A 17,549-nucleotide genomic window follows, 5' to 3' on the forward strand; every position below is an offset into this window, starting at 1 on the left:
AGGAAATGTTGAAAACATCAAGGAGAGGAAGTCTGGACTGTATGTGGAGTATGTGATTGTGGGATATTTAAACAATTCTGATGGCACATGTTTTGTTTGTAGAAAAATGAGACAATCAATGTAAAGTTTATGCAATGTTTAAGTCTGAGTATGTTTTGTAGCACTATATTTTACAGATAGAACTTTTAGCAGCTTTAAAGACACTTTTTAGTTAGCATTTACAACGTTTCTATGAAGGTATATTTTATATTACTGTATTACAACGTGTCATTCATTATCTGTTTATATAGCAGCCTCCAATTGTGACGCCCACAGGACAAATAGCTACATTAATAAACACTAAGGATTGAACTCAGGGTTCAATCATTGGTTTTGCATTTCCTTGTTGTTGTACTATCGACTCCTACTGGTTGGTTGGGTTTGGATCTGAGAGTGGATTGCATAAACCTCCCATGCATTTTGTGTAAATGTTTGTCTGTCTTATCTGTTTATTGTTTTATTTGTGTGCTGGACACGAGTGAAAATCAAAAGAGGACATATTCTGCACATTTCCAGATCTATATTTATATCCTGGGGCTCTATTGTAATATCTTTGGATGATATACAGTTCAAAAACTCTTTTACTCTTTTATGCAGCCCCTCAGTTCAGCCTCTGTCTGAAACAGGCCGTTTTAGCTCCTGTCTCTTTAAGGCCCGCCTCCTGATGAGCCCACTCTGTTCTGATTGGTCAGCTTCAGGAAGCTCTGCAAATTTCCACCAGCTCTGAAGGCTACGTCAACAAACAGTTGCAGTCAGATTTATTTATTTTTCTTGTTCTTTACTCGAAATATAAACTTCTTAAATCCATCTGTACATGTTCGAGCTTGAACCCAGTCTAAATTTGGCCTAACCCCAGCCAGTATAGCAGAGCTGCTAAAACCACATGTCCCTTCCTGTACCTTAGGTCCTCCAATACCCCGCTGCTGCTCTCGCACCTAAAATCTTTATCAGCAGAGATTAAAGAGGTGACTTTGTACAAAAGGACATTAATGTCCTAATTTCAATCTCTGATTTTTAGTCCCTGATTTTAATGTTTTTCTTATGTGTTCAGCACCTTGAGTTGCAACCACAGTATGAAAAGTGCTACACAAATAAATAAATGAAACTTGAAATATGTGAGTTTATAATGCAAACAGTCCAAAGTCACCTTGATGGGGAAGTAGAGGTAAATTTGCAAATGAAGCCCTGGCTTTTGACTTGCAGGCAACATTTACATATGTTAACTTTAAGTTTTGGAACTTCAACCGTGTTTAACAAAGACATCTGACATTATAACAGTATATAAATGACAGAAAACCACAAGAAGTGTGTTATGTCCCCTTTAAACAAATTTGATTCAAGTGAAAGCAAAATTACTTGTATAAAAATGTAATTAAATGCTAACTAACTACATTGCTTTCTTTCTTTCTAACCCTTTTGGCTTCGTTCCTTACTTCTAGTCTACTTTCATCCACATTGTCAGTGTGTATATGAATGTGTGTGTGTGTGTGTGTGTGTTAGTTTTATTGTTTTTGAAAGTGACGCTGTGAAGTCAACCACCCTGGTCATGCTTGAGTGAAGTGGTGGGGAGTTTCATTACACTGTGAAATAACGATTGCACCATGATTAAGTTGATTAGATTTCATGAATATTTGAAAGACGAACCAAATTGCTGATTAAATATTTGCTGGAGGTTTCCCTTCTGACAGACGGGGAGATCATATCACGTCTCCCAAATGACTTACTGTACTGCACTGGAGAGTCTTTATTGTATGTTTTAACAGTCCATTTTAATATCATACGACTATAATCATAATTGTTAATGAGGTTTATCACCGTCAGTTTTAATTATGTTTAATTTAGTTGGATGCTGTATCTATTGCAGTTTATTACACTAGTAATGATGATAAAACACAAGCAAATATTCTATTGAACTACTGTCGTTGGCTGGTATTTTGTTTCATTTATGTAAAATTGATTCACCATAAAAGTTTTTGAACAAATTAATAATAAATAAATCTAGACATGGTATCAAAGAATGGGTAAATAAACTGTTATTGTCTATTCTGATAGTCTTCTTTTTCTTTGTGTTTCATGACTTTTGTATAACTGAGTGAACCCAAACAAACCTCTTAAAGCTGCATTATAAGAAACATGGAACAATGGCGGCTCCAAGTGGCACAAAGCGGTAACTGTGTGAGGTTTATGGGCTTCAAGCTGAAATTATGTGGGTGTAATAATAATCATAATGTCTTTAAACTGGGCACAATACACTTAGGTGTTAACAACAGCTGGTTGTTGTGGTGCTTTAAACGGAGGAGGAGACAGGAGCCTTGGTCACAGTGGGAAGCTATTTGGATTTCATCAAATTTTATATTTTCTATTTCTTGTGTGAACATCCTTCTAGGGTCATAACCATCACCGTAATTTTAATTGGGCAAACCTACACAGTCTCAGGTTGCAGGGGTGGGATGCTTTATTCTCTGACAGGGCCCAGTTTTTAATTTAATCCTTTACTTAAGTAAAAGTAGAAGTACTGTAGTCTAAAAATACTCCATTACAAGTAAAAGTCCTGAATTTAATTTGTTACTTAACCTCTTAACAAAGAAAAACCTCAGGAAGGGCAACAGCGAAGGTCTCCCTCTCCCACATGCAGTAGATGTTGTGTGTACAGAAAAGACCAAGAACGCAACAGTATGGAAAAACACGATCAATAATCTGGTTGGCAAGACCTGTCCTTGTTCTGTCCTTTTCATCTTCTGCGTGGGCAGGTACAAGTTAAATCAACCCTCGGCTGCGGTAGGGATGAATAGGAGACATTTTAACCCATAAAAGTTGGAGTTCAGTGTTGTATGGCTAAGAGACTACATTAGTTTTGTTGTGTAAGAGTTGCTTAAAATGCCTTCTTGCATTTTTTCTTTGGCCATTTTCAATTAAGCAGATTTTGTGAGTACTTTAAGTAGGTCTTCTGATTTCCCCTAATTATTACTATGTGTCCTATCGACTCCCCAAATGGACATTTTTGGTGTTTGTCTAGAAAAAATATAATAAAAAAAAAAAAAAAAAATATATATATATATATATATATATATATATATAAAGCCTCTGCTAATATGGTTCAGTATTAATTCTAAATTTTTAGATGTGTCTTCTTTGTTTAGATGTATGTCAATATGTGCACCTTTCTGTGATATGCAGTCAGATCCCTTGTTTGTTACACATAAAGTCTATCTTGTGAATTTCAGCTTATTCTACAAATGGACTTGCTTTCAGGATACATGATACTACACTCATATTCACATATAACTATGTGGTGTAATGTAACTATTCAAGTACTGTACTTAAGTACACATTTGAGATACTTGTACTTAATTTGAGTATTTCAATTTCATGCTACTTTATACTTCTGCTGAACTACATTTCAGAGGGAAATATTGTACTTTCTACTCCACTATATTTATTTGACCGCTTTAGTTACTTTTCAGATTAAGATTTTACTTAAAATAACCATTTAAATTGTTTGCTCTTTTCTTTTCTTTAAAAACATGTTATGTACTTTGTGTAAAAGTTTCTATATAAATAAAATGTATTATTATTATTATTATAAAAACATATGATACACTTTTAGAATATGATGCAATACTATTACTATTAATCTACCCAAAGTATCTAAAATTGGCTCCACATTGATGAACTACATTAAAATGCTCTTACATGTATTTGTTAAAAACAAACAATATAATATTGTATAATAATATAAAAATACTTTTGATACTTTAAGTACATTTCGCTGATAATACTTCTATACTTTTACTTAAAAGGGTTTTTTTCAGGGAGTTTTTTTTTTTTATCTGAATCAAAGGTTTAAGGATAGAGGATGTTACATGCTGTACAGATTGTTAAGTCCAATGAGGCGAATTTGTTATATTGGACTATATAAATATATAAATAAAAATGGACTTGACTTTCTAAACAACTGATGACCTCCAGTGTGATCCAGACACACAGAAAGTGGACAACAGCCTAATATTTTCAAAGAATATTTAAGATGAAGTGACATTTACAAATATATTGCAGTTATAAATGTAAATATTAATACAGAAAACCAGTCGTATATGTTTATGAATGTTGTCAGACCTAATTCTCAGAATAAAACCTTTCACGTGTTAAACTGAGTTCACGATCAGCTGAATCTAAATGTTGATTTATGTTGTGCTGAAGCTAACTGACTTCTTTATATGCTCAGCACTACATCTGGCACTGAAATTAATTTGTTCCCTATCACCTCCTTGCAGACACTTTGATAAGATATCTTCCAATGAGCAGCTGGAGCGTAGATTAAAGTCGATCAAAATTATTCTAATTATATCAGACAGCTGAAAGTCACTCTGCTTCAAACGACATATTTCCAGTTCATGTGGAATATCTGTATTAATGATAACTGAAACCTGGAGCGATCAGCTTTTCTTTGGAGTATAAAATCATGATAGATCTTATGTAAATGTGCAGATGCTGTTTGTTCCTCGCTTTGTAAGAAAAACTGTGAAACAAGAGGAAAACATACGGACAGAGGCTAACTGTGTCTTATGCAAAGTTTCTTATTAAACCTCCCTTTAAATTCAGCCTACACAAGCTTGATAATAGTAAGTTTGATAATAAATGTACATTTCCATACATACTAAATTTGTCATTTTAAAACAAGCTTTATGTGCATTACATTAATGGAAATTATAAAAGAAAAAAAACATCACTTCTTTTCCTGGAATTTCTTGCTAGCTTGACTCAGTTCAGATATTATCTATCATATCTCCTCCCCTTCACAGATCTGCCAGGTTATAGAGGGGTGTAGCCAACGTGTAGTGGAGTGCAAGAGCTGATAAGCTTCATTTCCTGCAGATTGGTGAGTAAACAAGTTGAAAATGAGCCGTTTTTGGATTAACGTACAAGCTCTGTTGAAAAAAAGTGGAACTATATTAAGTTTTCTGAAACTGAGAGGTGAAATGGAGCAGCAAGGAGTTCAGCTGGACCAGGAAAACTTCTCTTGTTCAATATGTCTGGATCTTCTGGAGGATCCGGTGGCTATTCCCTGTGGACACAGCTACTGCATGAGCTGTATTGAAGGCTTCTGGGATGGAGAGGATGTGAAGGAAATCTACAACTGCCCTCAGTGCAGACAGACCTTCACACTGAGGCCTGTCCTGATGAAAAACACCATGTTAGCAGATTTAGTGGAGGAGCTGAAGAAGACTGGACTCCAAACTGCTCCTGCTGATCACTGCTATGCTGGACCTGAAGATGTGGCCTGTGATGTCTGCACTGGGAGGAAGCTGAAAGCCCTCAAGTCCTGTCTGAATTGTCTGACCTCTTACTGTGAGAATCACCTCCAACCTCATTATGAATCACCTACATTCAAAAAACATAAGCTGGTCGACCCCTTGGAGAAGCTCCAGGAGAACATCTGCTCTCGTCATGATGAGGTGATAAAGATGTTCTGCCGTACTGATCAGCAGAGTATCTGTTATCTCTGCTCTGTGGATGAACATAAAGGCCACGACACAGTCTCAGCTGCAGCAGAAAGGACTGAGAGGCAGAGAGAGCTCGAGGTGAGTCGACAAAACATCCAGCAGAGAATCCAGGACAGAGAGAAAGATGTGAAGCTGCTTCAACAGGAGGTGGAGGCCATCAGTCGCTCTGCTGATAAAGCAGTGGAGGACAGTGAGAAGATCTTCACTGAGCTGATCCGTCTCATCCAGAAAAGAAGCTCTGATGTGAAGCAGCAGATCAGATCCCAGCAGGAAACTGAAGTGAGTCGAGTCAAAGATCTTCAGGAGAAGCTGGAGCAGGAGATCACTGAGCTGAAGAGGAAAGACGCTGAACTGAAGCAGCTCTCACACACAGAGGATCACAACCAGTTTCTACAAAATTACTCCTCACCTACATGTCTCAGTGGCTCTATGTACCTCACTCAGATCGACCCCTTTTGCTTGTGGCACTTTGATGAAATACGAAACACTGTGTCAGAGCTCAGAGATCAACTACAGGACATCCTGAGGGAGAAATGTACAAACACCTCACTGACAGTGACTGAAGTGGATGTTTTACTGTCAGAACCAGAACCCAAGACCAGAGCTGAGTTCTTAAAATATTTGTGTCAAATTACACTGGATCCAAACACAGTAAACACACGTATGTCATTATCTAAAGGGAACAAAAGTGTAAGAGTAGTGAGTCAACAACAGTGTTATCCTGATCACCCAGACAGATTCACTAATTGGTATCAGGTCCTGAGTAGAGAGAGTCTGACTGGACGTTGTTATTGGGAGGTGAAGAAGGGTAAGGGAGGAGTTTCAGTGGTAGTTGCATACAAGTCTATCAGCAGAGTTTTGACTCTAAATGAATTTGGATTTGGAAATGATTGCAGATCCTGGGCCATTGATTTTTTCAAAAATCGTTGTCAATTTAGACATGAGAATATCAGCGTTCCCATCTCAGGTCCTCGTTCCTCCAGGATAGGAGTGTATCTGGATCACAGTGCAGGTATTCTGTCCTTCTACAGCGTCTCTAAAACCATGACTCTCCTCCACAGAGTCCAGACCACATTCACTCAGCCTCTTTATGCTGGACTACAGCTTTTTTGTCCTGTAGGAAATACTGCTGAGCTGTGTGGACTTGAGTAGGCAAGAGTTACTGATCAGAAATGTGTGATACTCAGTTTTTCCAACTACAATTTTTGTTTTGTCAACATTTTTATTTCTAAGAGCAAGAGTGTTTGGAACAATCTTAGTATTAAGCTAATGTTCCTCAATGATAATAACTCCTCAATGTTATTCCTCAATTTTTGCAAAACAAAACTGGAAATGTAAAACATGTCATTCTGACAGGATGATGATTTTCACAGGAAAAAGCTACTAAACAGAGTTTCCACCAAAGAAAAAAACCTTAACAAACGGGACGTAGTTTCAGTTTTTTATCAAATTAAATCATTAAATTGTCAACTATAAAAAACCATGGTGGAAAAGCACTCGGTAAATATATCAATATCATATACTGATATACTTTATTTAAATATTTTCAGTAAATGTTTGAAAACAAAACTGTAATTTTTCAGAATTTGGCAACACTGATGCGTTAAGTTATCATTGTTTTTATTGTAAGTAGGTCTGATATATAATCCATATATGTACTGATGAACAGTTGAAACTGTCCATCCAAACTGTCAACTGTCCAATCCACTAATAGCTTGAACATTTTTATGCAGATTATTATGATTATAGTTGTTCTTATCGTTTTAAGTTAAGATTTCTCAATTGCCATGATGCTCATGATGGTCTGAATGCTGTGTAGAGTTGACTGTCTCATATGTTTAAATGAATGATTTGTGTGAAGTTGAGGATATACTTAATTAAAACTTTTTTTTAATTTGAATTTTTTACTTTCTCTCTCTCTTTTTATTTTTGGTGAATCAAGACAAAACACAACAGCTGATGACATACATACATACAGTGAGAAAACCATGACATTAAATAGAGGATATTGCATGAGTGTAAGATGGGGATTGATGTGGTGAAAAAATTCCAGTTTAGGTGTGATGCGTGTGTAGTTTGTTAGGAGAGCATATGGGTATTGTTGGAGGGTGCTTGTGTGAGGCTGACGTAAATTTCCTTTTACAAAAAGGAGCACGGTCTCATAAGCTCAGTAGCTATAATGGGACAATAACTTCACACAGTTCAGTCAAAAGACTCATAACTGTCTGGAAACCATTGCTCTTTCGTGGACAGTTTAACTATGACAGAGGTGGTTAAATAAAAGTGTACAGTGCAACACAGCTAATAAACTACAATAGCTTCCTCCATTTTGGACTCTGCGGTTCTGGGAACGAATTCACCGATCACAGTGATTCAATTGGCATGACTTCGCAATGAAATGTTGTTGTTTTAAATCCTGGTTTGTCCAGGCTTTTACACTGGGCTGCAAACTATCCCAGTACTTACTGATAGAACAGAACATCATCATGCATGAAAAGCAACTCTGAGGCCACCAAACTGGGCAATTTACAATCCGTGACAGCACCTCGAGATTCTGTCAATTAAAATCACAAACTGCATCAGGACCAGTGTTGGACAGAAACTTGTTACAGTAATATAATTACTTTTTTCAGTGATGAGTAGTGTAAGGGATTACAATTTGAAATTCAGTAATTATATTACATTTACTGATCCCAGTAACGTTCCGTTACTTTTACACTTGGGGGTCGGCGTGCTCCCTGTTTTACAGGGATTAATGGAGGGTTGATATCAGTTTGGTCTCTGCGTTCGACTGACAAACAGCTCTGGAGGAGAGGAAATGCAACTTGCAGTAATTCCAAAGTTGTGTTGTAGTTTAATTGGCATGCCTACATTCAGGAGTCACCTGATGATATTTTAGTTCAGAGTTGGAGATGTGTGTGAATCGTGCAGCGGAGGTTGAAACTTCTGGAGTGCTGTTTGCAGTCACTGAAGCTTTGCTAACGCTAGCTGTTGGGTCAGTAAATTCTTCCAAACTGTATCCTGCATACTTGTTAAACTACAAACGTCTCATTTTATATTTCTACATGTGTTAAATACAAAAGATGCAGCATATGGAGGTGGAGGGTTTTGAGCTGTTTAAAGGCAACTTTGATGGAGCTGACAGCTGAGTAATGAATGTAATGTAACAAGTAATTTAACATGTTACTTTTGCTGCTGAGTGATAAGTAAAGTAATGCAATTACTTTTAAAATGAGTAACATGTAAACAGTAATTATTACAGTTTTCAACTAACTTGCCCAATACCAATAGTGACAGGCCCTCTACTTCTGCCTAGCTGGCAGCCTCTCTCCCCCTCCTTTCCCTCTATGTGTGTGTGTGTTTGATTGCAGGAGTGGAGTCAGATGTGCGGAGTCAGGTCATCAGCTGCCAGCCATCATCATCATCCTGCTCTGCTTCAAATACCTGGTTCCAACCTCACCACTCTGCCAGATTGTAGACTCAGTTACTCTGTCAGTCATGTTCCAGTTCCTTAAATATCTTTACTCGTCAAAGCTTTTTGTTAATTCTTGTTTCCATCTGCCTGCAGCATTCTTGGCCTGACTCATGCCTCTGACTCCCTCCTGTTCTACCCAGAACCTGCTCAGTATCACCTCAGTTCCCCCAAGCCCTGCGGACTCACCCTGCCTTGCTTCGCTCTGCCCAATCCCCTGCTCTGCCCTGCTCAGCTCCCTCAGATTCTGGCTGCCACACCTCAACCTCCTCCCACCCCCCACAGGTTCCTCCTCGCCCAGCCTTGGTCTCCGCCTGGCCTCAAAGACTCTGCTGATTCTTTCTCCACAACATCAGGTTGTTAATAAAGTCCTCCTGATTCCAATTCCTCGCCTCTGCCTCTGTGTTCTGCACGTTGGGTTCTCTGTACTAACCCGTAACAGATCGGCATCATATATGGCCTTGGCAGAGTCCAACACCCACTGACGATAGACTTGGTTTACTGCTGAGAGGGCAAACACAGTTCTTACACAATGACTACATGGTTAATAGACTGACAAGACTTGGAGTCAGTACCAACTACATGTAGAAAAGTTCAACTCTACAAATGTTACTGACTCTGGAACAAACTCCAGGGAGGTAGGCAGGTGTGAAAAAGCCAAAAGCAAACCTCCATAGCCAGGGGTCAGTTCTCTTTTGACCCTGCAAGCTAACATTCAAGGTTGACTGGCTTTTAAAGCTGATAAATGCCTGTGTCTTATGTATTAGAAGCATGACTGAATGAAGGGCCATGTCATGTTATTACTGTAAACTAAACACACCCTGCCTACGTCAAACCACTCTTCTTGGAATGAAGCACAGCCTGATAATCCTCTCTTCTTCTTTTCCTTGACGGAGCTCTGCTGCTATCTATGCGTTCAAGACATATGGGTGAAAATCTGATAAAATACCTGTAGAGCTGATCGTTGATATTGCGTGTATGTTCTCATATCAAGCATACCTCATGGTCAAGCATGTTTTTCCGTCATTGCTGGTTAGAGTGTTGAACTGTTGGACATTTGAAATGTGCAGTCCCCTGGTTCAGTGACCTTCATTGTCATGTTGTCACAGTGTTAATGAAAACAGATCACACCCTGCGTCTTTCAAACCAATCTTCTTCCTGGAATGAAGCAAAGCATGATAACTCCTCCCTGTCTGTTCTGCTCTCAAACATTGTTATTTAAATATGCACTTGTTCCCTTCACTGAGTGGAAGAGGTGACGAGCCACATTCACTTGAGCTCAGCAAATGAAAAGCAAGAAGATCAAACTTTGCATCTGAGCACAACTTTTGTAAGTTAAGTGAGATTATTATTATTATTTTCATTTGATAAAACTCCAAACTTCATTGATGACTAAATATTTCCCCTTTGTTTTATTTCAATTGTGTATTTTGAGTAAGGACAAAGAGTCAGAGCATTGTAATGTTGTCATTATCTTAACATTGTCTTATTTAATCACACCTTCTTTCAGACCACTCCTCTTCCTGGAATGAAGCAAAGCATATAACTCCTCCCTGCAAAGTCCATTTTGTCCAGGTATTTCCTTGTTCCCTCCTCCTCACAGATCAGCATTTTGAAGAAGGGTGGCAATATGTAATGAAGTGCAAGAGCTGACGAGTCACATTCACTGAAGTTCAGCAAATGAAAAGGAAGAAGGTCAAAGTTTGGATCTCGGCGTAACTTTTGTTGATTAAGTGAAATGGATGTTTCCTGTCAAGGAGGTGAAATGGCGCAGCAAGGAGTTCAGCTGGACCAGGAAACAATTTCCTGTTCGATCTGTCTGGATTTTCTGAAGAATCCGGTGACTATTCCCTGTGGACACAGCTACTGCATGAACTGTATTAAAATCCACTGGGATGAAGAGGTTGTGAAGGAAATCTACAGCTGCCCTCAGTGCAGACAGACCTTCACACCGAGGCCTGTCCTGGTGAAAAACACCATGTTAGCAGCTTTAGTGGAGGAGCTGAAGAAGACTGGACTCCAACCTGCTCCTGCTGATCACTGCTATGCTGGACCTGAAGATGTGGCCTGTGATGTCTGCACTGGGAGAAAGCTGAAAGCCCTCAAGTCCTGTCTGGTGTGTCTGGCTTCTTACTGTGAGAATCACCTCCAACCTCATTATGATGCAGCTCCATTAAAGAAACACAAGCTGGTCGACCCCTCCAAGAAGCTCCAGGAGAACATCTGCTCTCGTCATGATGAGGTGATGAAGATGTTCTGCCGTACTGATCAGCAGAGTATCTGTTATCTCTGCCCTGTGGAGGAACATAAAGGCCACGACACAGTCTCAGCTGCAGCAGAAAGGACTGAGAGGCAGAGAGAGCTCGAGGTGAGTCGACAAAACATCCAGCAGAGAATCCAGGACAAAGAGAAAGATGTGAAGCTGCTTCAACAGGAGGTGGAGGCCGTCAGTCGCTCTGCTGATAAAGCAGTGGAGGACAGTGAGAAGATCTTCACTGAGCTGATCCTTCTCATCCAGAAAAGAAGCTCTGATGTGAAGCAGCAGATCAGATCCCAGCAGGAAACTGAAGTGAGTCGAGTCAAAGAGCTTCAGGAGAAGCTGGAGCAGGAGATCACTGAGCTGAAGAGGAAAGATGCTGAACTGGTGCAGCTGTCACGCACAGAGGATCACACCCAATTTCTACAAAATTACTTCCCACTTACATATCTCAATGAATCCATATACTTTGCTCCTATCCATCCCAACAGTTTGTGGCACTTTAATAAAGTGCAAAACACTGTTTCAGAAGCCAGAGATAAACTACAGGTTATTCTGAGTAAGGAATGGACAAAGATCTCACTGAAAGTGACTGAAGTGGACGTTTTACTGTCAAGAGAACCGAAGACCAGAGCTGAATTCTTGGACTATTCACGTCAAATCACACTGGATCCAAACACAGTAAACACACGTCTGTTATTATCTAAAGAGAACAGAAAAGTGACATTCATGACAAGGGTACAACGTTATCCTGATCACCCAGACAGATACACTGCAAGGTATCAGGTTCTGAGTAGAGAGAGTCTGACTGGACGTTGTTACTGGGAGGTGGAAAAGGGTGTGGGAGGAGTTTCAGTGGTAGTTGCATACAAAGACATTATGGCTTTAAATGAAACATTTGGACAAAATGACAAGTCATGGGCATTAGACTTTTACAAAAGTCGTTATGAATTCAGACATGACAGTATCTCAACTCCCGTCTCAGGTCCTCAGTCCTCCAGAGTAGGAGTGTACCTGGATCAGAGAGCAGGTATTCTGTCCTTCTACAGCGTCTCTGAAACCATGACTCTCCTCCACAAAGTCCAGACCACATTCACTCAGCCTCTCTATGCTGGTTTTTATCTTTATGGTCCCACTGGAAATACAGTTGAGCTGTGTGTGCTGAAAGTCCCACTTTACTCAAACATGTGTTTTTCTTCTTCCTCCATCACTTTGAAGGACAAGGTGAAGCTTCTCTTTGGATAATGATGTATGTCCAGAATTTCATACCGAAGACTGTTTTCACATTCATCTGCTGAAAGTTCATCTTAAATCGGAGTTTAACTCGTGTACCTATGAATGTGATTTGTGACTTCACAATTACTTTGGAGCCAATTGTAGTTCCATATGCAACTTACAGAAGTGTGATGTGGAAACTTGAAGCCTCCAGAGCACAAACACTGAGAACGGATTTTACAGTGAAGTAGGAGACATCTACTGTCCAGCAGTTAAACCATTGTATATTCATGGATTATGTATCTTTAAATGAGGGAGAAGGAGCAGATGTCATTTTAACTTTTTTGTGGAAAAATTATATCAGACACAAATTATTAGTCAAAGAAGAGTATTTTATGTCTTACAACATGCCTGCAGGGGACCTTTAGTAGGTAAGAGTTCACAGAATATGCACTATATTCAGTTTGTAACACTGGTATTTTTGATTTTTTCAAGAGTGATTGGCACTTCGGTGTTTCCAGTTTGAACTTTAATATTATCAAGCTTGCTGTCAGTTATTTGCAGTCATAAACTTCTCCACTAGAGTTCGCTCTTCACATATGTGTACTTGTGTTCTTGTCTGTCAATTACAGTACACTATATGGCCAAAAGTATGTGGACACCCCTTGTTGTAGAACTTGTTTGGTCCAGGCCTTGTTGGTCTAATGAAGGGAAATTTTCTGAATGAGAGCAAATCCCTGCAGACAGGTTACGAAATCTACTGGAAAGCCTGAAACCAAAAGAGTGGAGGCTGTTTTAGTAGCAGATTAATGATGTTGGAATTGAACAATCACATATGGGTGCAACGTTTGGGAGTCCACATATTTGGTTATGTAGTGTATTTATCAATGTTTCAGCAAGAAATATGTAAATAAGGTTATTAAATATAAATATAATATAATAAATATATATTATTTTATTTAAATCATATTTTGAATTTCTGATTTTAAACTGCTTTGTGACATTTTTAACTGTCAAAGAAATGGAAAACAAAATGTAAATATGTACATGGACCTTTTATCACAAACATAATCTCATTGTCTCATCTGCTACAGATGTAATAGATATGTTTTAGTTTATGTTTTTGTGTAATTGATCAATATTTGATGAATGTATTGAATTGCACAAGCATTTATACACAGATTATGCTTATAATAGTTGTTGTTATTCTGGGATTTCTAAGTTGCTGTGATGGTTATGATGGTCTGAATATATTAGACTTTTTAAAAAGACTTTTTCATGCTGTGTAGAGTAGAAATCTTCTCATTACAGTCCATCTATAAGGGAAGATTTTTAATTATTATTATATTTTTTTTAACCTAAAAGACAACTGTATTTTATCTGCACCTTCCTACTTCCACCTTCCATTTTGTGCATTACATTATCTAACATACATTTACTCTTTGTTTCGTAGTTTTCCCCTTTTCAAATATAATTTTAACCCTTGGAAGTTGGCTTACAGAGAAGCTCTTGACAGGGTGAAAACTGCATGCACTATTGCAATCAGTTCACTTTAAACTACTCATAAAAAATGGTATTTACACTTTCATCAAAATATCTAGAAGCCACTGATGGAACTTAGAAAAATGTGTCTATGATTTTACCTTTAGAGGGCTCACCTGTAACAGTCTCTATAAAAAGTTGATCAGATAGCAGCTTATACACTAAAACTAAAAACACATTACTCCAGTTCCCAGATGTTTACACTGGCGTAATGTGTGTCAGAGATTTGAATTGTTAAGTTGGTTTAGTTGGTAAGTACAAACTCATTACATTTGGGTTCATACATAGTTGTTAATTTGCAAAAATTCAATTAAAACATTTCAACAGACAGAAAATTACTTTGTTTTCAGTGTGTAGTTTTGTGCGTCAAACTACAGCACACTCCAGAAGAAACAACATAATATGCTAATATATCACAAAACTACACACTGAAAAGTAATTTTCTGTCTGTTAAAGAATTGTTTAGTCTAATTTATTGAGAGTTTTTGCACAATAACAACTACATATGAATCCAATTATAATGAGCAGGTACTTACCAGTGAAAACAACACTTTTTTTCCTGTTCTTTCTTATAATTTGTATCAAATTGCACCATCTTTTCTGTAAAACATCTTAAAAATTCATTGTTAAATACCTGCAAATTACGCAGAAAATTTCTAGTAAATTAGTATAAAATTAAGGAACCTGTAAAATAAAGTGTCACCTGCCATTGTTATTTAAAAGTAGTGAATGCTTTAGGGCCATTACATTTCTGTTCTCCTGCTTACTACTCCAAAATCAAAGCAAAACATGGAGAAGCAGTATTCAGTTTTTATGCACCACATATTTGGAAAAAATTACCAGACTACTCGAAGTCTGCTTTTGCCTTTTATAAAGTCCCCCTCCACTCAAAAATATGTTTTTCTTCTTGTTCCTACAGTTGAATGTTTGAGCTTCACTGTGCAGAATGATGTAAGAGGAGAGTTTGTTTTCATGTTCATCTGCTGAAAGTGGAAAGTTTCTCTGTGCTAATTAAAAATCGAGTTTTAAGGGTTGTACCTACGAGAATGATTTGTGACATAACAAATAGTTTGTAGCCAGTTGTGCTCCAATATTCAGCTTACACAATTACACAAGTGTGATGTGGAAACTTGAAGCCTCCAGTGCACAAACAATGAGGATGGACTTCATAGTGAGGTAGGAGACATCTTATGTCCAACAGTTAAACTTCTGAAATGAAATATATTTGCACATTCAAAGATTTTGGAATTTTTAATGAGGGAGAAGGAAGAGTTGTCATTTTAAGGATTTTAATAAGATAATTGAACTTTTTTGTGTGGAAAAAACATATCAGACAAAAAATATATTTACCATATTCAATGTAGAGTATTTTATATACATCTTAAAACATGTCTGGAGGGAATCATTAAAAATTGCAGCAGTACATGTTTTAAGACATAAAAATACTTTGAATGATAATTTGTGTCTGATATGGTAACAAATAAAATGTCTAGTTAAACATTCTTAAAATTACATCAAATCTTTATCCCTCATTAAAAAATCATCACATTTCTAAATCTAAGGCATTATGAAAAACATTGTTTAAATAATAAAAATAATAGTAATTTTATTTGTATAGCACTTTTCAAGCTAGGAGCACAAAGTGCTTTCCATAGACAACATAAAAAACAATCACAAATATAAAAAGAAAAACACAAGAACAGCAAAATACAAGACCATATAAAAGAAATGTACTAATAAATCATCCAAAACAAGTGAAACTATTAAAATAAATTTAAAATCAGTTGGTTGCGCAGCAGACCTGTATTATTTAAACACATAAGACTAGTTGTCAGGCAAAAAGGCAAGTCTGCAAAAATGTGTCTTAAGAAGGATTTAAAAGCAGAAACAGTGTCAGCAGATCGAATACTAACTGGAAGACTTTTCCAAAGCTGAGGTGCAAGTACAGCAAAGACTCGATCACGCTTTGACCTAGACCTGGACTCTGGAACAAAAGGGGTTAGACTGCATTCACACCAAATCCGGCAATCCGGCACCATGACGCAAGGGGCTTCGGTGGTGGGGGCGTGTAGTTTGAGGTACTGGTGAGACGATGTAATACGATCCAGGGAGTCGAGTTGAGTCTGCAGATTAATACATCTAAAGATTTATAGAAGCCAAAACACAGCGCAGCGGTTTGTAAAACTCACAGACAGGATCTTACAGCTCTGGAAAGTTATCACAGCGGCAACTGTTTTACCTTTCATCGCGATGATCATGAGGTATCGTATGAAATAGTCGAATAAAGTGCTCAAGTTACATCAGTAGTCCACCAGGTATGTGCGCTTGCAGGTGTATGATTGGTCAACACAGCGTTACGGGTTACGTTTAGGCAAAAATTGGGTCCTTTCAATGTGGCATTCATGTAATGTCGGAATAATCGGAAAAATGTGATTCCGACGGGGAAAATTCACGTGAATGCCCCTTCAAGTCAGAACAACAACTTGGAAAGTTGGCGAAAATTATGGTACACGACTTTCCGAAAGTTGACGTTGTATACGAAGGAACATGGCGGACGAAAGTAAATGTTTAGTTGATGACAAGAAACTTTTCACTAATTCACGTATTACATTTATTTTTTTTGCTCAGATGTTATTTGTAATATGTTAGTAGGTTCTAACCGTTAGATGCTGTCCATGTTGTTTTCACATTAAGACTTAAAAGCTCATGAACACACCGAAGTCGGAAAAACTGGACCGGACTTCGCAACTCGCGAAGTGGGGCTGTCCGAGGAGCACATGAATGCAGCACAATTTCTTGCAGGACGGTCGCTGCAGTTTTGAGCCCAATGCAGTCCCCACTAAACGCACTGCCCCCGTTCAAATGAATAGAGGTCTGCCGTTTTTTCACGCATTGCCGGATTTGGTGTGAACGGGGCCTGACATACAGCCTTCGTGGTCACACACGTTAGTATGTATGCATGGTGTACAGTATTTTGAAGACAAACTGGTCCGTGTTCCGGTGTGGCTCTCCTAGGCTTGACGCAGCTCCGTGTGTGAACTGTGAAGATGTTTTGTATGGGTGATTTTTTCACGTTTTGTCCGGTTATAACCGCCTCTTCTCTCCGGGCCTGAGGTGTAACTCGGATATGAAGGTTTAAAACGCCGCTCGTCGCTTCAGAGTGTCAGGTTAGTGAAGCTCTGTGTCGCTATTGATGATGATGATGTTGTTGTTGTTTTATTCATCGGTGACCGTTACCTCTGCGGGTTAGCTATGCGGCTAGCTGGGATGTAGTAAAAACCTCAAACTGGTGAACGTGTTTTGTTGTGCCACTGAACGCCAAACTCCTTAAAAAAAACGTCAAATTTACAGATAATTTCCGACCTGTTGGGCTTCACACGTCGTCGATCGTAAGAAAATATTTTCACGTTTGTCTACCCTTAAAATTTTCACATAGTATTTTGCCAATTGCTCTCCGTTCACTTGTTTTCACCGACCTACTAATTCTGTAGGTTAGATCCAAGTCTTCAATTAAATTGCT

The 17,549-nt window shown here is 38.2% G+C and overlaps 3 protein-coding genes across 5 annotated transcripts in view; all 3 read left to right on the top strand.

Annotated features, from left to right (window-relative positions):
- Positions 1-4,689: 4,689 nt before the first annotated feature.
- On the top strand, positions 4,690-7,440 carry LOC122994539 (tripartite motif-containing protein 16-like). The gene has a single exon (XM_044369272.1). It carries the CDS (start codon positions 4,938-4,940, stop codon positions 6,693-6,695), a length of 1,758 nt encoding a protein of 585 aa, XP_044225207.1. The 5' UTR covers positions 4,690-4,937; the 3' UTR covers positions 6,696-7,440.
- Positions 7,441-7,479: 39 nt separating this feature from the next.
- LOC122994537 (tripartite motif-containing protein 16-like) lies at positions 7,480-13,397 on the top strand. 3 transcript variants are annotated; one of them, XM_044369269.1, is made up of 2 exons: positions 7,480-9,034; positions 9,112-13,397. In XM_044369269.1, exon 2 carries the CDS (start codon positions 10,754-10,756, stop codon positions 12,515-12,517), a length of 1,764 nt encoding a protein of 587 aa, XP_044225204.1. In that variant the 5' UTR covers positions 7,480-9,034; positions 9,112-10,753; the 3' UTR covers positions 12,518-13,397. The 3 variants fall into 3 exon arrangements, with proteins under 3 accessions (XP_044225204.1, XP_044225206.1, XP_044225205.1); XM_044369271.1 differs by having other exon boundaries at positions 7,480-8,538; positions 8,860-13,397; XM_044369270.1 differs by having other exon boundaries at positions 7,480-8,538; positions 8,915-13,397.
- A 3,447-nt stretch (positions 13,398-16,844) lies between these two features.
- LOC122993643 (solute carrier organic anion transporter family member 5A1-like) overlaps positions 16,845-17,549 on the top strand; it is a 51,231-nt gene continuing 50,526 nt past the window's right edge. Inside the window, exon 1 of the mRNA XM_044367981.1 lies at positions 16,845-17,196. The gene's annotated coding sequence lies outside the window, so the exon portion shown is untranslated. The remainder of the gene's footprint in view (positions 17,197-17,549) is intronic.

Source organism: Thunnus albacares, chromosome 12 (genome assembly GCF_914725855.1).
Source record: "Thunnus albacares chromosome 12, fThuAlb1.1, whole genome shotgun sequence".
Lineage (NCBI taxonomy): Eukaryota > Metazoa > Chordata > Actinopteri > Scombriformes > Scombridae > Thunnus > Thunnus albacares.